Source organism: Ricinus communis, chromosome 2, assembly GCF_019578655.1.
Source record: "Ricinus communis isolate WT05 ecotype wild-type chromosome 2, ASM1957865v1, whole genome shotgun sequence".
Taxonomy (NCBI): domain Eukaryota; kingdom Viridiplantae; phylum Streptophyta; class Magnoliopsida; order Malpighiales; family Euphorbiaceae; genus Ricinus; species Ricinus communis.
This window is the reverse complement of record NC_063257.1, coordinates 17474278-17497914: the sequence shown is the minus strand read 5'-3', so window position 1 is coordinate 17497914 and position 23637 is coordinate 17474278. Positions and strand designations below refer to the sequence as shown.

Here is a 23637-nt window from a genome sequence, read left to right as displayed (position 1 = left end):
ACTAAAAGCGTGGGTATGTTTTCTTTTAAGTAGAGGAATTAATATTGTGTTGCCTAATGAAATATATGGGTCATGTTAACGTGGACAGTTGTCTCTTGATTGTGAAGATGCAAAGTTGTGTTAAACAAGCCTTTTATATTTAAGTAGCCTTTCTAACCAGTGTTCCTGCCATATTCAGCAGTGTCATGGAGTTTCTGGCTTGGTAATTTGTCTACTTAGGATGCTCCTAAACCTGAACCTATTATTGCACTAAATGTTTGTGAACAGGAAATGTATAATCAATTACTCATGCAAGAATGGGTATAAAATTTATAGCTCATTTCACTGATTAAAGCCTTGTAAAATTCTTTTGCAGCTTCATTTGAAGGCCATTTATCCTATCTTGGTCTCATCAGTTTTTTAATTTTGCAATAGCTATGACTTTCAACTCATTGTACATTTAATACTAGGCTTGGCTAGTTTAGATAGTCCAGAACCTCATTTCTACACTAAACTCAGCCTCCTTCGGCTTGTTTCTTGCCGTTGTGTGTCGGTGCGATGGTGAGAGTGTCTTTGGCTCTACAATTTTGGCACTTGTCCATCTGTCAAAGCATTCAATAAGATGCAAGTTAACGCTCAGCTGGAAATCAAAGGAGATAGGGAATCAAAATTCCATGAGATACTAACTTCTTAGAGAGGTATGGATGAACAGTGAATAATATTTTGTAAGTTCAAAAGAAACAAATAATATACCAGAATGTTTCACCTTGACTTGTTGAGTTGTCAATCTAAACTTAAAGTTTGGAGCTTTGTACGCTATTGGACAAACGGGAAAGGGACTGTTATAGCTTTAGAGAATAACACCAACCATATCCATAAGAGTGTGCTTTTCTGAGTACCTTGAAGAGAATTGTGTCTTTTGATGGCCACTAACGTGACATTAAAACAAGCTGCCAAGTGCTTCTTCAAGGTGCCTGCCTAGTTCAACATGTAGAGCACCATCCTATGTCCATACTTCCTTTTGTTTGTACTGCAAAATTCAAGTAAGTGCATCTTACTTCTTCATCCGCACCGGGCCTGACCGGGCTTGATTTTATTTTGAACAAGCTCGAGAATTTTAATATCTCTGAAATTTTAAAAGCCCGGCCCAACCAATTATTAAACCTGTAAATACGGATCGGGTCTGGGCGGGTTCGGGTCGGGCTTGGGCAGGTTCGGGTCGGCTTTGAGTTTAGTTTTATTTAAATATATTATTAATAACAATTAAATTATAAACAGAAATAATAGGTAGCTAAATGGTATGTAGCACTTAATTATAAATTGAAGGTCACATATTTGAATGCTAGGTATGACATTTTTTTTTTCTAATTAAACTAGACATTGGGCCGGACTTGGATTTTTATGGATATCCCAAGCCCGGCCTGAAAAATCCGGGCTTTTTATGGGTTCGGACCGGGCCGAGCTTGTACATAAAAATCGTTGTCTAAGCCCGGCCCGAAGAGTGCGGGCCTGGGCGGGCCGGCAGGTACCCAAGCCCATGAATAGGTCTATCCGCAACGTCTAAACAACCTACTGCATACTTTTCTTTTACAATACTACCAAACTCTTTCCCGACCTTGTATAAACAGAATACTCCTCGCTTTCATATAAATAATTGGGGCATGTTATTTGGAAGAGGAAGTGTAGACCAAACTTTAAATCACTTAGATGATTTGCAGGTCTAGTACCACAAACTAGAATGACGGACAAATATAAAATTGGAAAATTGGGGAGGAAACCACTAGGTAAATGATTCCATTAAAAAGGCTCAGCCCTAGCTGGCATGAAATAAGGGTCAATTTCAAGCTGAAAGGACACATGGCATGTTCATACGTGAAATCCATATAAATCCATGTGATAAATTATAGTTTTCACATAAGAGTAGTTCAAATATGCTCATCCTGTCAACGAAAAATCTCTCTATCAATTCCAGTAACCTCAAGTAATATAACTAAATATCTTTAATCGTGATCAATTCAGGGCAAAAGCAACTCCTCTATAAGCAACTCTTCTACGTTCAAGAAATTAGTATCCCAGAAATAGGATTGGTTAAAGAAATCTCATCATAATTTGTATAAAACCCGCATAGTCAGTAAGGAGAGGAAAAAAAAGCTAGAAGAAAATAATGTATAAGCGTATTCAATAAAAAGAAGAAGAGACAATGTACATTAAGTTGAACCATAATTGAACTGGTCGAAAGGTTCCGACCAGTTGACAGGGCTAATAAGTTACAAGAACAATTATAAACAAACTACTTATAGCAACCAATTTGCAATATAATAGCATCTCAATGATTCCAGCTCAAGCAGATATAGAAATGGTCTCTATCCTTCCCCTTCCTTCCTCTTCCCCAGTTATGGCTTCAATCATAAAGGAGTTTCACTTGCAAGAAGATAGAGAGAGAAAATATTAGTCATCCAGGAAACTTCAAATAAAAACGCATAAAATCACAGCTGACTACCATAGAGAGAAATTTTATGCATCAGATAGAAGTTTGATCAGCATGCTTAACTCATATTGCTTCCCTCTAAATCTTTGTAAAAAGAAAAGAAAAAAACAGTTGAGATGTTGATGCATATTAAAGCTTCTTGTAAGTTGTACTCCCAAGAATAAAGGGACAAATAAATAATTGAATGCATAGCAAAGGGAAAACTTCATTGTTAATTATTGATAGATCCTCCAGAAAATGGCAATAAGGGCAAACATAGAATTTCATGTCTTTACCATCTAGTAATGTTGGCTTTACACACCACGAATGGTAGATCCCCAGATGATAACATATGTAACTAGAGAGGAGATATACAAGTAAATGCAGAAATTCAACATGATTTTGTTGCATGTATAAGAGAAATATTGATTTTAAGTTTTATTGCTTTAGACTATTCCAAACCAGCCATAATGAAAACGACTAGGGATATATATGGATTATCTAGATCTCGTAAAATATATGAAAGAAATGGCAAAGCTCTTCAACGGAATGCCCCCGGCATCCTGCAAGAAAAGGTAAGACTAAATTGAAAACTTCACTCGCTCCCTCAATGCTCGTTTAGTAGACAGCGAATGGAGCAAGCACAGTAGCTGGCTCAGTTCTCGGTGTATGCGTGTTACTGGTACTAAACTCTCTATCCAGTAGGCTAACTCACGGTCGAGCGTTCTCCGGACGTCGATCAATCTATCACTCAATCACAGGCCGCTCTGTCATTTTCTGGTCCACTTTTTTCTAAGATAGCAAGGGGCGGGCAGCAAAGGAACCTGGTCACAAGCGAGAAGTTCCTCCGGCCCTTCCCTTTTTTCTCTTTAGAAAAAAATGTGTCAATTTTGAATCCAAAAATACCATACTAGTCTTTGTATGCAGAACAAGTCAAAACCTCCTGATCTTTGTTATAATCAGTGCAGCCTATGAATAAAGTTCTCGCTTTGAAGCTCTCTGACTTGCATAGATAGCGAATGTTTGATTTGAACAAAATGGCAAAAGATTCAAATTATCCCAGTTAATTAAAGGCACAATAAATCCCACTTCAAAAAAAAATCAACATGAAAACTTGTTTAAAACCTTTTCTAAAGCACCCATCAAAAGATCCCTATCACTCACAAAAATATGTGCAATCTCAATGGCTTGTTGCTTCCACTTTTCAACTTTTTCAACATCAGATAAAACCATATCTAGTTATGAAAAACTAAATGAAACATCCTTCCCAAGTTCCTGAAAGTGATAGAAATCACTTTAGCTTCATGAAGATAACATATCAGGTAACAGAAAAGAAGAAGGAAAAGAACAAGAACAAGAAAACAAGAAGAACAAGATAATTTTTAAAAGCTCAACGCAAAACAAACAGAGAGGTTAACAACCTAATATGTTAGGCTGCTTATCTCGCGAGAACTGAACACCAAGCCCCGTCATATAATCCTACTTAATATTCTACCTCATAGATTAAAATTGATTTTTGCTCATCACATTTACATTCATTGAGAAATTTAGCAGAACAATGACAGACACCATGTTGAGTTTAATCCCAAGTCTGTGTGCTATACAACACATTGTGTTGCCCAAGTGTTCTGGAATTAAATATGGATATCAGTCAACATACATTTAAAAAAATGGAAAGACAGTATGCCCATTAAAATTCTCATAGATCTGTATGTAACAAGTAAAGCAGCTTTTAAACATAGTTTAACGAAAGCCTTAACATAATTAATGTTAGAGCTATAACATTTCCCAATAAGTAAACAATTCCATTGAAGTTTTAGAAAAAATAAAAGTTCAGGGAAATTGACCATACCTTATGTTCTAGTATTTGAAACCAAGAACGAACTAAAAAATTGATCCAGTTGTCCTTGCCACAACCTATATATATAGCCAAAATGTGTGAGACTATTAAGTACCATCAGCACATAGAATCACACTAACAATAACTGTGCTACTTCAAGTAAGGCAGATAAGCATGGAAACTTAGAAAAAGAAAGCTGTGAACACCCATTTTCTGGATCTAGATAATTAGAAAATTACTGCAAATCCGATGATGAAAGTTATTGCATTTCTGAATCTCAAAAGGTTGAGGACGGACAGTTAGGGTTGCGAATAATTGAACCAAAATTATTTTTCTAGAATCAATTTTGATCCAATTGATAGAAAAAATTAAATTTAGTGAGTGAAACAACAGTTTTTAAGAGTTTAGGACTAAAATGTAAATTTTTTCAGAACATTTTTGCCCCTTAAGCCAACCGTCTCTATGTACAGCCGAATCGGCAATGCATAGAGTCAATTGGCTTAGCATAGAGCCGAATCGGCTCTACACAGTGCCGAGTGGCTTATTTTCCAATTTTGATATCGTTTTATGTATATTTTGACTTTAAAATACCAAAATTAATAAAAAAAAAGGTTCCAAAATTGAATTTTATTGATAATTATTTAAATTTAATTGAATTTTAAATGGATATTCATTTAACTGAATATCTGATAAAATCAAGAGATTTAATTATCCATTGATATTTATCTAATACATCTAGGGTATCCTAAATCCTAAGGCTATAAATATATTGTTAAGTTTTAGGTCACTCATTAATTACTAGAGCTATGTTAATTAATTAAATAGAGAACTTTAAGAAACAGAAAGAGAAATTTCTAAGAAAGAACTTGAGATTATGAAGGTTTTTCTTTGAACGATAAAAGTTTTTCTTAAGCTTAAACAACATCGGATTCTCATCCGATCTTCGATTCGACTACCTCATCGTCTCTAGAGACTCGCAGATCATCACTCCACGGTGACAAACTGAGGATTTTCCAAATCCGGTTTCATCAGCATCTCCCTCTTCTTTACTGGTTCTTTAGTCTTATAATTTTTATAAACATGATTAGGTTAATTTTTGAATGTTTTACATGATTAGCTTCAGGTTTTCTTTTATGAATCAACATGTTTTTATGGTGCTAAATTTTAATATGATAATATGAATATACTGGATTTTGAATCTGATAATATGAACATGCTGGGCATTGAGTTTGATGATTGGAATAATTAGGGTAATGTCACGACCGATCTGTGGGCCTGTGACCAGCACTAGCGAATGAGTAGGCTTAAGGCCACCAAGACCCGTAGTAAGCCTTACTAATCGATATTTCAAATATACATATAAAAACATAATATTAAACCAGACCGACATGCCATTCAAAAGTCTCTAACTGAATATTAACAACATTCCACAATTTACTACAGACCAGATCAAACATAATATATCAGGTATTCTGCTACGGAGAGTCTAGAATTTCAAATAACTAAAAAATGAAAGTATAAATTAATTACAATAGGTTCGATAAAGAAGGAAGTCGGGTTGTCAAACACTGGACGGCGGAGAACCTAACTGTCACCTGAAAAATTAAAGTTGAGACCGTCAGCCTAGAGAGTGAGTTAAAATCATATAATCCTATATCAATTATAATCTCTTTAATATAATATTCATTAAATCGGAATAACAAGTCATATTATACTAAAACACGTGTCATGCCATAATTCAAAAAAAAATACAATTGAAATACTTATGGGACAAGTACCTCAACAGAATCATAATCCCAATACTAGTAGCCTTTTGGCTCTCTATTCCAATAGATCTGGCGCCTAGAGAGTGAAGCTCAACTGGAGTCCTTAATACAGCCTAGACACTTAATTTCCAAATAAGCCGGCGTCCAGAGAGCAACGCTCGACCAGGGACCTTCCTTCGGCAGTCAAACTTCCACATCCTAGAGAGTTATACTCGACCAGGGTAAAATCCAGAAATAACCTTTACTACCTGTCTCTAATTATTACCGGTTCGCACGCGGTCCTGATCAACCCATCAGGTGGCATGTTCTATTGTCGCCGCATCCCAATGTCACAAATCATAACATATATAATAGTCATAAATAGTATAATCATAAGCAAATACAATTTATTCAATAACATATTGAGAATTAAAGTTTAGTAGTCTCAGGTGTAGCAAACATGTAAATTTGTGTGCAATAATAATAATAGTATTAAAATAACATTAAATATAATATTGATAATAACAAAAAAATATTTACTAATAAATAATACTAATAATATTCATGATAATTATCAATCAAGTGAAATTACTCATAATAACGGTAATAATTATAATAATTATTAATCAATTAACATCGCATTTAATTTAGACATGACAAAGGTACAGTTGATTATATGACTTTAACTCACAATTCTGCCGCACTCTGCAGTCTGCTCCTACACTTCAGGTGGAGCTGGCTGGATGGGCGGATTATCTATTCACGAAAATATTCAGTTAATAAAATATTCTTAATTTGTCCTAGGCCTAGATTCCTAGATTAGACTGCCTAAGAAAATTCAAACTCGGAAATTCTACAGAAAATTCGGCAAAACCTCCTCTAAAATATGGACATTTATCCCCTATAACGGGTCCAGAACCTACTAGAAACACTTCAAATATTCTAAAATTAATTAATAGGAGTCGGGCCACCAAAACTATATTATTTTTGCCAACTCTGCAACACACCACATAACACAATTGTCTTATACATGTTCTGACATAATATTTATTTCGACAACCAACCCACACAAAATTTTTTGATACTTAAACTAATTCAACACAATCACATCTATCACAAAATAACACAATAATTAATCATACCTATTAATTTATAGCATTTATATTTAAGTCACAATTAATTAAATCTAATTAAATTAAATTATCTAAAATTGATAATTAATAGTAATAATATTTTCTAAAATTATAAAATAATTTTTTAAGGTCTAAATAAAATTATATCGAGCAGAAAATTTAAAATTCGAATCTAGAAGCACTTACGCGAAGCTTGAGTTGTGGAGAGTCAAAAAATGCAAGAGTTTTAGCCGGAAACTCGTCAGAAAACACCGGATCGAGGCCGAAAAGTCTCAGCTCCGACGAGGTCACACACAGCTGTCGGCGGGGATAATACGGCTGGGAAGCTTTGCGCGTTGGTTTCCGATGGCAGGGAGCTCGTTTCTAGCTTCAGCGAGAGAAAGGACGGCGGCAGGAGCTAGTTCGGCGACGGGGGAAGCTTTTCTTCTTCGCTTGAAGTCGGCAGCGGGGGAAAGGGAGAAGAGAAAGCAGCGCGGCGGCGAAGGAGAGGAGGGAAGGACGACGATGGCGGCGGCAGCTTGTTCGGCGCAGGCAGGGGAAAGAGAAGAGTTGTTGGTGATGGGGGAAAGGGGAGGAAAGAGGAAGGAAGGAGAAGAAGGGGGGGAAGAAAAGGGAAGAAAAAGGAAGGAAAATGTTGTTTTTTTTTAAATAATATCATTTATTTATTTATCTATATTTATTTATTATTTTTTATTATTTCCTTTTTTTCAAGTATTACTGGTAATATATTAGATTTACTTTTGATTATGAGATTGTATCAAATTACTAGGGTTGTATGATTAAAATCTAGAATCTATCATATGAAGTTTTATTCACCTTTTGTCAATTTTTTCTTTCTAAGGTTTGTATTATTTTATATTTTCTAGCTTAATTGTTATTATTTTCTTTATGATTTTCACTTCATATTGAGTTTTAATCAACTTTTTATTGCTTGTGCATGTGAAATTGGCTTCAGGGAGAGAGAATCGGAAAAAAGATACAAACGACTATTACCAAGCCTTAGAGCCAATCAGCTCCCTGCATTGTTGATTTGTTCTGTGATGTCATCAATCAGTTGTTTGTTCCAAATTGCCCTAATTCGTGGATCTTCGAGCCCTTTTGCTGATTTTTACTAATTTTGACCTAAATTAGTTATTTTTCTTAAGTTTATTAATTGTAAGAGGGATATAATAGCTAGATTAAATTTCTGCACTTTAATTTTTGTACTTTAATTTTTATATTACTTTGATGGATGCCAAATATCTGTTGTGTGAATATATAATTAAAAATGGACACACAGACTTTAGGCTTAAAATTGGACCTTAACATAAAAAAAGTAGTCTATTAGGTTAAAGAATGGTGGGCTTAAATTAAAATCTATATAGATTTAGTAGGTTTTGCCATGCTTTAATTAATTAAATAGTCATACTAAAAATCATCGAATTAGGTCTTAGTATAAAAAGTAGTCTATTTAGGTTTAAAGGCTGTAAATCAAATGCATATCTTGTAATTGGGCTAGATTAAGTGGGCCTTTATACATAATTAAATAGTTAAGTAGGTTAACAAATCAAATCAGGACTGCGCTTAAATAAAATGGGCTAGACAAAGGAGGATCTCATATGTTATAATGAATGCTTGTCAGAAATACCATTGTCGCATATATAGGGAATAGCCTATTAAATAATAAAACTAAAGACTAAGATATACAAATAAAAAAGTTGGCTTTCAGATCCATATGTAGATGTAGCGAAACTTCCTTATGGAATTGAGAAACATCACTCAATTAAAAAAAATTTACCGGAGAATTACCCGAGTGGCTACTCTCATCTTTGCGTCAGTCTTTGTGATTAGTTAGTGTATTCTTATTAGGTTGAAAAGCCTTGCAACATTGTGGTCGCTAGAGACACTTGGGTGCACGCTCAAAACCGCCACCCACAGAAGGGCTTGAAGAGGTTAGGCTGCTCGTTGTCTTGCTGATCTACAAGCAAATTGAAAACTGACGTCAATAATGTCTTTAGAAAGCAAATACAATCTTGAACAACTAAACCGAATACAGAAAAGCCCCCCTGAGAGTTGTTTATAGCTTGGACTAGAAAAAGACTATCTAACTCCACCACCACATTCTTGAAACAATGTTGTTTTAACGAAACTGAGGGCCTCTCGACATGAAAGACTTTCTAAGTTCTAAGATCTAGGGGACCACACAATTGACCATTCTTTTCTGCAATTACTGCGCCAATCTTATCACGAACATCAAAACTAGCTTCCTGTTTCTTTTTTCTTAAGTAATAATTTGATTTTGTAAAAGACTAATTTGCTGCTAGGGTTTTATTTATGATGATAAACATATAAAAACAATGAGAAGAAAGTGCAGAGAGAAACAAGGTTTGATCAATATTGCTTAATGGAAAATATAAAGACAGGTATGTGTAACTGTCGGGATATCCACTATAGCTAATCCTCATGCGAGAGTAGTCTGGCTCCATTACCAGCCAGATTCCAGCACCGATGATTGGAATTGAGGAGGAGCATTGCAACGAAGTTGATCGCACCGATAATTCCAACTCATATTAGCTAGCATTGATCTAAATTAAGCATAAAAATTAGCAAGAATCAGAACCAGGTGGTTTGATTTTGAGGTGAAGAGATAATAAATGTGGAGATTGAGAGTTTAAGAGGAGAAACTTAGGGAGGGCGGATAAATATTTCCTAAAATTGATTTTTTTCATTTTATGGAATGAATAATTTATTTTTTTACCTTTTTATTTCATTTGTTAAACAAATTTTAAAAAAATCGGCTTAATCTTTGATTGTAGGTAAAGTTTTCATGACACCTGTGTCATTGTGACACTAAATAATGGTCCCTTGATAGAATTCTTTTTATGATATTTTTAAGTTTAGGCTTCATAAATTTATTGAAAGTACGTTTAAACAATCAGTTGGGACGGAAAAAATTGACTATCAAACAAATTTTCTTGAAAGAAAGTTTATGTCACCATCTTATAACATTTTCCTTTCCCTGGTTGTTGTTATTGCATGATTAAGCAATTGACTGGACTTTTCCAGAAATATTTAAGGAATGCCTTGTTCACCTGTTGACACCACCACCGCTCTCATCATCATCAACCTCCTGCAGCCGCTAATTTATTTCGCAAAAAAGCTACCGCTACTCAGCCTGCAAATAAGCTTGTTAAAGGTTCAATTTTGTTTTTCTCAATTTCAATAACTTTGTTAATCAAGAAATTGAATTAGTGTTGATTTTGGAATTCAAGAGCTGGTTACTTGATTTCTTTTTTATTAGTGACTTGAGCTATAAATTCAGTGCTTAGAGCTTAATAACAAATGCCTAAATTAATATAAATTTTTACACTTCCTATGCATTTTGGGTTCTGATATTATTAATTGCGTTTTCTTTCTTACACATTCTCTCTCTATCTCTTTCTCTCAGTTGGATTTAGGGTTCACAGTAATTTAAAAGTTAGCAGATGTATCACTTTACTTAAGATAGAAGTTCTGATAAACATTCAATTTACACAACTTTTTTTATATTAGATTTAATTGGATTTGAATTTTTTTTTTTTTTTTTTGTAGATTTCCTAAGAGAAAAAAACAATAAGTAAGAAGAATAAGAAGAAAAATAATAAGAAGAACGAAAGACGTCTTTAACTAACGACAGGTTATCTTTTTGTCTTATAAAATACTAAAATAACTTAAAAATATAATATTTTCAGTTATATGCTCCAAAAAATATATTAGAAGGTCAATTTGCTCCTCGACCAAAATGTTTATGGTAGAAACAATCTTTTGTCCAATAAAATATATGTAATTATTATTTATAATATATTTTTTTATCAATATAATTTAAAACCTTTAACTACTAATTATAACCATCATCTAGTGACCAATGACCAAATTCTGTAACTGGCAACCGAATTTCGGATTCAGGTGATCAGATTTTGACAACTGACATTCGAATTCTAACAATCGGGAACCCGATTTTGAGAGCCAGTGATATTATAAAAAGTAATAATTTTAATATTTTTTTAAATAATTTATTATATTTCTATATCAACTATTATAAATAAATTAAATATTAAAATAAAAATTATAATTATATCACATTACATATATTTATATCATAACCAAGTAACCAATGGCGATGGTGATAAATACAAGGCATTCCGTTGCTCCTTTCATTCTATTACTTAGTTGATAAACACGATATTACGATTTACTAAACATAGATATTATATAATTGATTATATTTCATTTCATTATGTAATACTAAATATAGCCTAAGAGTTTGGGTTTAGATGAATGTAAATTTGTATCCATGGTTGTCGGTTTGTTTGAATCATGAAAGAGTTATTTTATTGAATAAGAAAGTCTCTAAAATGGCCAATGAAAATTTGAATTGGACGTGGTTCTATAAATATAAGGAAAAAAAAGAGGGTTGGAAGCAAAGTAAAAGGTGGTTGGCTGGATGATTTCACCACATTCAGCTTCTAATCTGTTTGGTTACAAAATTGCAGTGACAGTCTTTGAGATTGAAGACAAGTTGCATTAACAGTCTTTGGGATTGAAGACAGGGCACCATATTCATCATTGTCACTGGGAGCTGCCTTTACAGCCAGCAATAAGGAAAAGGGATGCCTGGTAGCAAGCTAATTTTCCTTTTGAGCTCTTCCAGTTGTGGCCTTTGGGCAATCCTTAGTAAGCATTAAATTCTAAAATTGCAAATGCAAACAAAATATCAAGAACTTAAGGAAAAGAAAAAAAAAAAGCAAGAAAAGGAAACCCAGATAATTAGGTGTTACGTTTGCACCTCACAGGCTCAGGGTTTCCACGGGACGTCCACACACCGGAGCAAGAACGACGGACACACAAAGGTCGGGGAACGGAAGCCCTCTCTACGCTCACAAGACTTGCCGCTGCGATCGCCGGAAAAAGAGGATACCACAGAGGTCTCTCTGGTCTCACACAGCTCAGTTTCTCTCTCTAGGTTATAGGCTGCAAAAAAGTGTTCTCTAAAGATGGAACAGAAAAGGATGCTTATATGGGAAGAGGAGAAGCTCAAAATATTTAAGCGGACAAAGGATTCAAATTAGGCAAAGTCAACAAAGAGAGATGGGGTTGGGCCCATCATCATGACAAAGTAGGAATGGGTTGCGTAATTGACCAAATGCCAATACACCATCCTACATTCTCCACCTTATTGGCCTTGGCGGTGTGTGGATACGTCGTTGTGGATTCATCACTGCCTGCTCACCGGTTTTAAAACACAAAGTAAAAAAACACAGTGAAAAAAGAAAAAAGGAAAGTTAACCATGGGTGATGCACAAGGCACACCTGCTAACCACAATGGTCAGCGCAACACAATTGGAGGAGTGCTTTGCAACACTCTCCTGGACCACAATGATCCAGTACAATCAGCACACGAGCCAGTCATACGATGGAGCGTGGTTTCCGTAAGCACAGAGCAAAAGGAACCAACACAAAGGGTAAGCATAACCACAGAATCAACCACAATCAAAATTCAGAATCCTTTTACAAGATAGCAATTTCTCAGCAGATAGGCACTTCGTTCCCATATCAGCCGGATTGAATTCTGATGGGATCTTGGTCAGCTTCACATCACCTGTTTCTACAATATCACGGATAAAATGGAACCTAACATCGATATGTTTTGTTCTATCATGGAAAACAGGATTTTTGCATAATTGAATGGCAGATTGGCTATCAGAATATATAACAACATCATGCTTAAGATAACCAAGTTCAGAAACTAGACGTTTAAGCCATATAGCCTCCTTGAAAGCCTCTGTAGCAGCAACATATTCTGCTTCCGTAGTTGACAATGCAACAATGGGTTGCAATTGGGACTTCCAACTAATGCAGGACCCACAAAGAGTAAACACATAAGACGACGTTGATTTCCTATTGTCTCTATCATTAGCATAATTGGAATCAACATAACCACACAACTTAACACTTTCAGGACATCTAGTAAACATCAATCCATTATTCACAGAAGATTTTAGATACCTCAACAACCATTTTAAAGCATTCCAGTGAGCAATACCAGGGTTGGACATGTATCTACTCAATACACTCACAGCATAAGCAATGTCTAGCCTAGTACTTACCATTAAATGCATCACGGATCCTATGGCATTTGCATAAAGTACATTTTTCATCTTCTCAACATCGGAATCAATTTTGGGACACTGATCCTTACTCAACACAAAATGGGAAGCAAGTGGGACATTCACAGAAGAAGCACCCAACATATTAAATTTACTCAAAACCTTTTCAACATATGAGGTTTGATTCAAAACTAATATGGATTTGCTTCTATCCCTAACAATGTTCATGCCTAAAATCTTCTTAGCGTCACCTAAGTCTTTCATGGAAAAGTTATCACAAAGGCACTTTTGCACGTAAGCTATGGTTTTCAAACATGGACTGATGATCAACATATCATCCACATATAGCAGCAAGAAGATAGGCACATTGGATGCAGTTTTGAAATACAAGCAAGGATCACACTCAGATTTCACAAAATTCAAGGATTGCATGCATTTGTCAAACTTTATGTTCCATTGTCTAGGGGACTGCTTGAGGCCATACAGGGCCTTCCTAAGTAAACACACATAGTCACTTTTCTTAGGATCCACATAACCTTCAGGTTGAGACATATAAATTTTTTCATCTAAATCTCCATGCAGAAAAGCAGTAGTCACATCCATTTGCTTCAATTCCCAATCAAAGTGAGCACACAAAGCAAGCATGATTCTGACAGTAGTAAACTTCACAACTGGAGCAAATATTTCAGTGTAATCTACCCCCTCTTTTTGAGTAAATCCTTTAGCCACTAACCTAGCTTTAAACCTAACATCATTAGGTTCCTCCTTGACTTTGTAAAGCCACTTGCAATCAACAACTGAGTGGTTTGGAGGTCTACGGACAAGGGTCCAAGTCTGATTCTTCCTCAAAGATTCCATCTCATTGTCCATGGCACTTTGCCATTTGTGAGATTCATGGGAACTGAGGGCATCTTTAAATGATTCGGGTTCATTTAATTCTAGGTCTTCAAACACATTAAAGGCAAAATCGGACATTGAGTCTGCCTTTCTCCTAATGGCTCGTCTAGACCTATCCCTTGTCAATTGATAATCATGTAAATCAGGCTCAACAGGCAAAGAAATTTCTTCAACTTGTTCAGGAAAATCAGAATCAACATGCACATCATGCAAATTATCATGCTCATGTTCATGCTCATGTTGATGCTCATGTTGATGCTCCACCTCACCAATGGTGGTGGCATCAGTATCATGCAAAGGCTCCACCTCACTAAGGGTGGTATGCATATCAGGCAATGGCACACAGTTGTTTGGTTGAGACTCCACCTCAAAATGAGTCTCTTCCAAACCAAATTTAGGTTCAAGAACAGCATTTGGCAAACAAGGGAAATCAACTTCATTGAAAACAACGTCTCTACTAATCACAACCTTAAAACCGGCTATGGTTCTATCCCAAACTCTATAGCCCTTAACCCCCTCTGGATAACCTAAGAAAACTCCCTTCTTAGATCTAGGGTCAAGTTTATCACCGTTTTGGTGCACATACGCTGCACAACCAAAAACTCTAAGGTTTGATAAATCGAGTGGTTTTCCAGTGAAGACCACTTCAGGACATTCCCCACCTAAAGGTACCGAGGGTGACCTATTCACTAAGTATGCAGCAGTCATAACTGCTTCACCCCAAAACTTCTTTGGTAACCCCGAGGCTGTCAACATGCTCCTAACCTTATCTAAGAGAGTCCTATTCATCCTCTCAGCCACTCCATTCTGTTGGGGAGTGTAGGTGACAGTCCTATGTCTCCTAATCCCACTATCAACACAAAGTTGGTTCATTTCCTTATTGCAGAATTCTAAACCATTGTCAGTTCTTAGAATTCTAATTTTCTTACCAGTTTGGTTTTCAATCAAAATTTTCCAATTTTTGAAATTTTGAAAAACATCAGATTTTCTCTCTAGTAGGTGCACCCAGACCTTCCTAGAATAATCATCTATGATTGACAGGTAATATCTCTTCCCCCCATGGGTTGAGAGATTAGCAGGTCCCCAAACATCAGAATGCACATATTCCAGTACAGACGTGCTTTTGGTAAGCCTAGGGTATGAGGAAATGGGAAAGCTCACCCTATGTTGTTTCCCTAACACACATGCTTCACAGAAAGGCATAGAAGACACAGAGTCCTCCCCAAAATAACCCCCTTTATGCAGAATTTCTAAACCCTTATTAGACATATGTCCTAATCTATGATGCCACAAAGAAGTCATATCAGAACATACAGCATTAGCAGATTCAGCAAAAGGATCAGCACAACAAACGTACAAGTTATTTCGCCTAATAGCATTGAATAACACAAGAGAATTTTTAAAAATTTTCATGCGTCCTTTTCCCCATCTACCCTCTAAATTAGCATCCTCAAGAACAGTAACAGAGAGCAAATTATGACACAAAGCAGGTACATGCCTCACATTTTTCACAGTAAACACACTACCACAATCAAATTTTAGGCAGATATTACCTATACCTAGCACATTGCATTTCTTACTATCAGCTAATGACACAAAACCAGAAGTGCATGCCTCATAAGAATCAAACAAGTGCTTGTAAGGTGTCATGTGAAAAGAGCATCCAGAGTCAATTAGCCACTCATCACCAAGTCTATTACCATCTGAAACTATACTATGTTCACAAACAGAAAAAACATCACCAAGTTTATTTCCATCTGAGACTATATTAGCTTGTTCAGCTCTCTTAGGATGTGGACAGGCATTAGCAAAATGCCCTGGGCTGTTACAGTTGTAACAAACCCTCTTCTTGGACTTCCCCCTCTTCCTACCATTTTGACTATTGTTTCTAACCTGGCCATCCTTCTGTTTGTGTTTGGATCTACTCTTTGATCTACCCCTCACAAACATGGCTTCCCCTGAATCCCTAGATTGATTACTACTGGGCCTATGTTGTTTAAGGTCTAATTCCTTACTTTTTAAACCATTTACCACTATATCGAGAGATATTTCATCTCTACCATACTTGATGGCAGATTTGACATCGTTATAAGAGTCTGGAATGGCATTAAGAAGAACAATAGGAGTGTAATCATCAATGTGTTTGTCACTAGTCAATTTTATGTCTTGAATTAGCTTATTAAACACGTCTAGGTTTTCTTCAATATCTTTAGTTAGATCAAGTCTAAACCTAAAGAATTTTTCAAGCAGAAACAACTTTCCAGGTAAGGAAGTATCAGTGTACAATGAAACAAGTTTTTCCCACAAATCCTTAGCATTTTCCATGATACCTACCTTTCTAAGCACAGAGTCAGACAAGTTCAGGTAAATTGTGGAACATGCAGTTTCGTTTAGTTCAGCTCGTTTTAATTGATCCTCAGTATCTAGGTATATTCCACTAACAGCCCTAAATACTTTTTGTTGGATTAAAACACATTTAATCTTTTGCTTCCAAATATCAAAATCAGTCCTTCCATTGAAAGGAAGAAGACCATATTGATTTGCAGCCATTGCAACAATTAAGAATCAAGTCACACAATCCACAGAGGATAAACAAACTGATCACAGAGGAGTAGAAAACCACAAAGGAATTCAAGCAAACACAAAGTATGCAAAAAAATTCAAAAGCAGAAACACCAAGTAACTGGAGAACCGAGGCCAACAACTCAGGCACAGCCGGGGAGGGGATATCAATGGAAAACGAAAAAACGGAAAATAAAGTTGGGCTCCTAGCTGTAATACCTGAGCGAGAACCCTTAGGGTGTCTCGTCTTACCTAGCTGGATAATCTGACTAGAGCAGCGGACGAAGGTGGCGCGATGGCGGCAGTGCTTGGCGGAGTTGCTCCTGGTGCGACGACGATGGCGACGACGATGGCGACCGAACGGTGCTCTGATACCACTATTACGTTTGCACCTCACAGGCTCAGGGTTTCCACGGGACGTCCACACACCAGAGCAAGAACGACGGACACACAAAGGTCGGGGAACAGAAGCCCTCTCTACGCTCACAAGACTTGCCGCTACGATCGCCGGAAAAAGAGGATACCACAGAGGTCTCTCTGGTCTCACACAGCTCAGTTTCTCTCTCTAGGTGATAGGCTGCAAAAAAGTGTTCTCTAAAGATGGAACAGAAAAGGATGCTTATATGGGTAGAGGAGAAGCTCAAAATATTTAAGCGGACAAAGGATTCAAATTAGGCAAAGTCAACAAAGAGAGATGGGGTTGGGCCCATCATCATGACAAAGTAGGAATGGGTTGCGTAATTGACCAAATGCCAATACACCATCCTACATTAGGTTTTCTACATATATTTCTAGAAGACTTTTATTATATATCTGATTTACAAATCAATGAATCATCCTATAAATAAATTATAAATCAGAAAGAATAAATGAATGAATGTTTTTTTCAAAGAATAAATGAATGAATGTTATTATGTTAATGATCTAATTTGGGTGAAGAATCCCCCAAGAATTGTCAACAACTAAATCTAGATCAGGCTAATTCCTGTCCTAACACCAATAATAGCCAATTCCTGCCATATTTCTGCCACCAAAAAGTCCCACTGCAGCAGCTGAAATCTAAAGGGAGCCACCCAGCAACGCAAAGTTCTTTGGAAACACCAGAATAGCAAGACAGACCCAAATCCAGCGTATCTATTTGTCAGCTGGATTTCCAAATCTTCAAATGCTAATGGCAGAACTACACATAGTGCTGCATTTGAATCATCATCACACTAATATCATCAGTAGAGCCTCGGCTAACAGATAGATCAACAAGCTTTTTACAAGCAGACAATGGATCTGGCTTATCCACTCCTATGCACAAAGGTCTAACAATATCCACAGCTTCCTGATTACCAACCTAAAACCAAATGAAAAGGAATTCCGTCAGGTATTAACTGGAAGAAAATCATGTTAAGTGTCAAAAAGCTATCAGCTAGCTCCTAACAGCTAAACCAAACACCCACAAACGTATATAAAACTAACAGTTTATATGAAAGAGTTGCCTGTAAGAACATACCATATCCCATAAACCGTCAGAAGCCAGGATCAAAAACTCGTGCTCAGGCTTGATTCTCAAAACTTTTGTCTCGGGCTCTGCTATTACCCACTGCTTAAGATGGCGGTCTCCGATACCCCTGGAAACAGCCAAGGATCCCTGAATTCTCCAGGCACCACGGATTAAATCAACATAACCGCCCTGCAAAAACAAATTCTACCACAACCCTGTTAATGGCAATTCAAATGTGGCTTTCCAAGGATCAAACATAAAATCATGCTTGGTTTTGACAAGCTGCTCACCAAGGTTTCAATTCTGTTCTTCTCATCTTCTCTAGAAGGGCGGTGGTCAGATGTGAGGGCTTCAGATATACCCTGTATGCTCATGACAGCACGACAGTCACCCGCATTAGATACAACAAGATTTCCATTGCGAATGAGAGCTGTGACACAACATGAGCCACCTCTTAAATCTTGCTTTAGAAACTGAGCATCTGTGTTGAGATAGCCATGTTTAACTGCATCTTCAATATGCTCTTCATCTCTTCTAACAATTTCATCCACAATGTTCTTATCTAAGTTTTGTGCTGCGTATTCAGCAGCTTTAGATCCTCCATGCCCATCAAATACACCAAAGAAAGCCTGCAAATATCAAGATGTAACAACATATAAGACCACAAGTACCAAATTCAAACATAATCCCAACCTTAAATCTGTTCAATTGCCCCCCACAAGAAGCCTTCAAATTTGGCATCTAAAAGAATTTATCAATCCAATTTAATATTAGGCCTTTTTTGGTATCATATCAGGTCAATTTTGGCATAAGTTTCAATATCATTATGAAATTGGGTTCATTAGAGAAAGAAAATATACCTGTTTGGGATGAGCTTGAAGATCAAGAACAGCAGAGAAGCGATCCTCCATAGCCTCTCTCCTACCTCTTTTACAATAAACAGAATACCCACAACCCTCTCGCTCAATCTCGGCCGCCATCTCAGCAGCAGGGGTGATGGGTCCTCCAACTCCAAAACCCATTTCAATAACAGGAATGTCAAGCCTCGCTGGTCTCTTCCTCTTCAAAACAGCCGAAGAAGAAGAAGAAGAACCCAAAGAAGAAGAAGCAGCAGGTGGCTTCTGGAGGCGTAAGCGAAAAGGGGAGCGAGGAGAAGACGATGGAGAAGAAGAAGAAGAAGATGGGGAGTTCGATGCTGAGGCTTTTAGCTGTGTCAGTGTTAACGTCAGCGTTTCTGATGGTTTGTTGCAGAAGAGTGATGATGATGGTGAGAACACTGGAGAATTAGACACCGCCACCGAGCACGACATCGTTTTACGCTGTTTCAGTTGTGTCTTGTTCTCTCTCTTTTTTTTTTCTTTAAATCAATTCTTGTTCTGTTCAGTTTAGAGAAAAAGAGGAGGAAGAAGAAGGGAGAAGATGAGCTTTTAAACAGGTTTAGTTCCGCGTCTGGAATTACTCGTATTCCCTGCAATCCCAATTTTGCCCTTTAAATTCGAACGTTTGGAGATCTTTTATTTATTTATTTAATCATAATCAAATTGCTAGTTCAAGTCAGTAACTACCTGCTTCTCTGTCTATTTTTGAGAGCGTCTATATATATGCATATAATGTGAAGATGAAAAGTTTTCACATATATCTTTAATTTTAATGTATAAAATTAATTTGATTTATGTAACTTTTTATATATATATATATATATATATATATATATAAGCATAATTTTATTTTCTTCATATTATTAGTAAATTATTTTTAAATAATTTAAATTTTAGTTTACGGGCTTTTAGTTATGTTTTAATATTATCTTAATCAATAAAATAACTTTTAATTGACTAATAATTTCAATTATTAAAACTAATATTTAATTTGTATTTCTAATATTATATTAATTAATAAGTTAATTTTTAGAATTACATAATATCTCTAGATTTATAAAATATTTAATCAAATTATTTTTATAGTACTAATTTTTATAAATAAATGTTTTAAAATAACTTTTACTTTTATTACATTATTAAAAATTAGATATTAGAATTTTATTTAAAATACTTAAACAATTTTACATTTTCAGAATGTGATAAATTAAGCACAAAAATATCAAATACTTTATAATCTTATTAATAATTTTATTTTATATTATTATCAATAATTTAAATATTAATAATAGTAATGTGTGAGTAAATGATTAATTATTATTTAATGTTAACTTTTCTATTATCCATACATACATTATACTATTAGATGAATAATAATTACGGTAATAATATAAAATTAAAGTTTATATCACTTTTAAAATAAATATAAATTTTTTTTAAAAATACCATTCATTAGATATAATTAAGAGTGAGTAAAATATTAAAAATTAAAATATTAAATAGTTTATTTTATGATAAATTTATCTATTGATTTGTATTTCTAAAAACTAAAATTATTTCAATTCAGTTTTATTTTAAAGTCAAAAATTTTATTTTTTTAAAATGAATTATGTAATATGATTTATTTGGTTTAATTTTTTAATTTACATTTTTATTTAATTCGATTTAATAAATATAATCTTTTTCATTGATGAAATGAGCATCCCAAGATATAATACCGAGAGTACCCAACAATTTTCATTAATTTCTTACTTTTCATTTTTCTTTCCTATTCTCAATGACACATCTTTCTCTTTTTAACTTAAATATACAGCTCCTTTTAAAAGAAATCAAATAAAATATACCTTGAATATTTTATAAACCTAAAATATAATGAAGAATGAATCATATAAATAATTTCAATATATTTTTTCTCATATGAAAACTTTTCATAAATTTTATATCAAACATAAAGTGGTGTAGTTAATTATAATTAAATAATTTAAATAAATCTCAAACTCTAAAACTCTCCGTATGCTATTTATTGATATTAATAAATTATTATTTTAAAAATATGTAAAAGAATAATTAACGATTATTCATTTCATAAATTTCAATAGTGATAGTTAAGGTAGTGTGAAACTAATATATAAAAAATGACATTATTAATAAATATTGGACTAAATATAATAATTTCTGCAAAGGTATGAAGTCGAAATATTTTGAAGTCAAATAAATTTTAAAATTATTAGTAGAACATCAAATATAAAATGCATGTGTCAAAAGCAAAGAAAGAAAAAGTGTCAAAAATAAAGAAAGAAAGAAACAAGTTTCAAAAAGAAAAAAAAAAAAAAGAGAGAGAGAGAGAAAAGAAAGAAAGAAACAAAAAGGGAATGCGTACGCGTAAGGGAGTTGGATTCTGAGTGAAGGTCAAACACGTTACGTGTGTAATGTTGAAAAGAGTAGGATAGTGTGGAATCAGTGTTTTCCTTTTGACTCTTTTTCTTCCGTTTCTCTTAAATTCAAGACAATGTTTGTTACGAGCCGATTTACAAAGAATGTTGCAGAACTTTAAAATTTTATCCAAATTTATCATCTTATAAAAAAAAAAAAAAAAAATCTATAAATTTTGTAAATCTCTTTACTACTTCATATTTCTAGTAAATTTATAAAATTATTCATCCACTTAAAATCTAATAAATTCTATAAAATTATTTATCTACTTAAAATTCTAAATTCAAAAAAAAATTATTTAATATAGATATATGTCTATATTTATATATTAATAAATGATTTATATATATTTATTAATTTTAAATAATTAAAAATATATTAATTACTTAATATAAAAATAAGTTATATATATATATATATATATATATATATATATATATTTTATTTATTATGTATATACATTTAGTAATATATAAAAATTAAACCAACTATAAATACCATATACGATGAGCTTTTATGAAATTTTTTTATATTATTAATATATTGTTTCTAATTTCTTTCATATATATATATATATATATATATATATATATATATATTTCTTTTATTTATTGTGTATATACATTTAGTAATATATAAAAATTAAACTAACTATAAATACCAAATACGAGGAGCTTTTATGAAAATCTTTTATATTATTGACAGATTGTTTCTAATTTCTTTCATTTTTTATAGATATAAAAATAGTATGTAAATTTTATTAAGATTTAACAATCAAGTAATTTAATTTTTAAATACTATAATTTACTGTATGAAACTGAAAATTATCAATATTTAAATGTATAAAAGCAATTATTTATATAAAAGAAGCTAAATAATTATAAAAATAGTTTGTAAAATTATTAAAATTTAATAATTAAGTGTTTAAACTTTTATATGTTCCTAATTTTTTTCTCACGTGTGTTGCACGTGAATATTAACTATTTGACTCATTATCACTTAAAAAATAAAATAATATATACTTTAAATTTAGCCTTATAAACATTTCTAGTCTTAAGATAAGGAAAAAAATTCTTTTATCATAGTAAATTCTTGTCTTTTTACACAAATGCAAACACGAGTAATGAATGTATCTGATTACTCAACATAACATTTGCATACTCATAATCTCGATTGTGGTTTTATGTAAAAATTAACAATGGTCATAAGAATCCTCGGTTACTAAATAATTAAATTTAGTGGAGTAGAATTATTATACTTAAAGCTCATATGTACCTAAATCATATCTTGTTAGCCTATATGATTTATCACATGGTTAAAGTCTCTAATTTTGATATTGACATTCAAATCGAGTCTATAACTAACGATTTATCAAGTGTTGATTATATAGAGAAAGATTTAAATTCAAAAGCCAAAGTCTGCCATCGAAGTGCGACTGCGCCTATAAGAAGTGTGATTGCATTTATAGAGAGTCTTGAGGCAACAACATCTTAAGCCTTAAGCATCAAAATTATAATCGTGCTCGCAAATGCGTGACTACGAAGCAAGAGCTTTAAGGTAGAGACTATTGAACTTTAAAAGCTTGAAATTGTAACCGCTATCTTTAGACTGTGATCCTAAAATTTATGAAGGGTTGTGTCTGTTGCAAACCGCCAACAACTTGAAGCAGCTAACCCTTGTTTGCCACATAAAATAGCCCTTGGGGATCTTTTAAGAATCGCAACCGCGACGCAAGAAGTGCGACTGCGATTTGCACTCTGAAAGTACATTACATTGCCTTAAAGTAAAAGTTGGAGAATTTTTGGAAATTTGAATGTAACAACTTATTAAGGTTGCTAAGGTATAAATACCACCTCAAAGAGTCTTAAATCATTAATCAATAACCTCCAAAAGCCTATAATCATTGTACTTTAGTCTTCATTCTTCTTGTATTCAATTTCTTGTATTTTTGGTTGTTGTAAGGGCTTAAATGCTTTTATGAGGTTTAAGTTTTAGTATAAACACTTGAGATTGGGTTTTAGAGCTAGCCTAAGTAAAATTCTTGTAAGGTTCTGTGTAAGCCTTTGAAAAACACAAGTGTAAAGGT

The 23637-nt window shown here is 34.0% G+C and overlaps 2 protein-coding genes and 1 long non-coding RNA gene across 4 annotated transcripts; 1 reads left to right on the top strand and 2 right to left on the bottom strand.

Annotated features, from left to right (window-relative positions):
* Window positions 1-2141: 2141 nt before the first annotated feature.
* Window positions 2142-4351, bottom strand: LOC125369211. The gene is made up of 2 exons (XR_007214850.1): window positions 4299-4351; window positions 2142-2400 (listed from the first exon to the last, which is right to left on the bottom strand). It is a non-coding gene; the product is annotated as an uncharacterized LOC125369211 (long non-coding RNA).
* A 3158-nt stretch (window positions 4352-7509) lies between these two features.
* On the top strand, window positions 7510-8257 carry LOC125369147. The gene is made up of 2 exons (XM_048370730.1): window positions 7510-7797; window positions 8120-8257. The coding sequence occupies exons 1-2, from the start codon at window positions 7510-7512 to the stop codon at window positions 8165-8167; spliced, it is 336 nt and encodes a 111-aa protein (XP_048226687.1). The 3' UTR covers window positions 8168-8257.
* A 9332-nt stretch (window positions 8258-17589) lies between these two features.
* LOC8262826 (probable protein phosphatase 2C 25) lies at window positions 17590-19654 on the bottom strand. Of its 2 annotated transcripts, none has more exons than XM_015720542.3 (4): window positions 19101-19654; window positions 18531-18869; window positions 18250-18444; window positions 17590-18090 (listed from the first exon to the last, which is right to left on the bottom strand). In XM_015720542.3, exons 1-4 carry the CDS (start codon window positions 19548-19550, stop codon window positions 17929-17931), a joined length of 1146 nt encoding a protein of 381 aa, XP_015576028.1. In that variant the 5' UTR covers window positions 19551-19654; the 3' UTR covers window positions 17590-17928. The 2 variants fall into 2 exon arrangements, with proteins under 2 accessions (XP_015576028.1, XP_002521194.1); XM_002521148.4 differs by having other exon boundaries at window positions 18250-18429; window positions 19101-19653.
* Window positions 19655-23637: the final 3983 nt, after the last annotated feature.

Bases quoted from the DNA above. Each gene is read 5' to 3' on its own strand.
- LOC125369147 (XM_048370730.1), top strand. From the start codon at position 7,510: ATGGCAGGGAGCTCGTTTCTAGCTTCAGCGAGAGAAAGGACGGCGGCA. The intron at 7,798-8,119 runs GTTGTTTTTTTT...AATTGGCTTCAG, and splicing joins GAAGAAAAAGGAAGGAAAAT to GGAGAGAGAATCGGAAAAAA.
- LOC8262826 (XM_015720542.3), bottom strand. From the start codon at position 19,550: ATGTCGTGCTCGGTGGCGGTGTCTAATTCTCCAGTGTTCTCACCATCA. The intron at 18,870-19,100 runs GTATATTTTCTT...TGATATTTGCAG, and splicing joins TTCAAGCTCATCCCAAACAG to GCTTTCTTTGGTGTATTTGA. The intron at 18,445-18,530 runs GTGAGCAGCTTG...GGGTTGTGGTAG, and splicing joins AGAACAGAATTGAAACCTTG to AATTTGTTTTTGCAGGGCGG.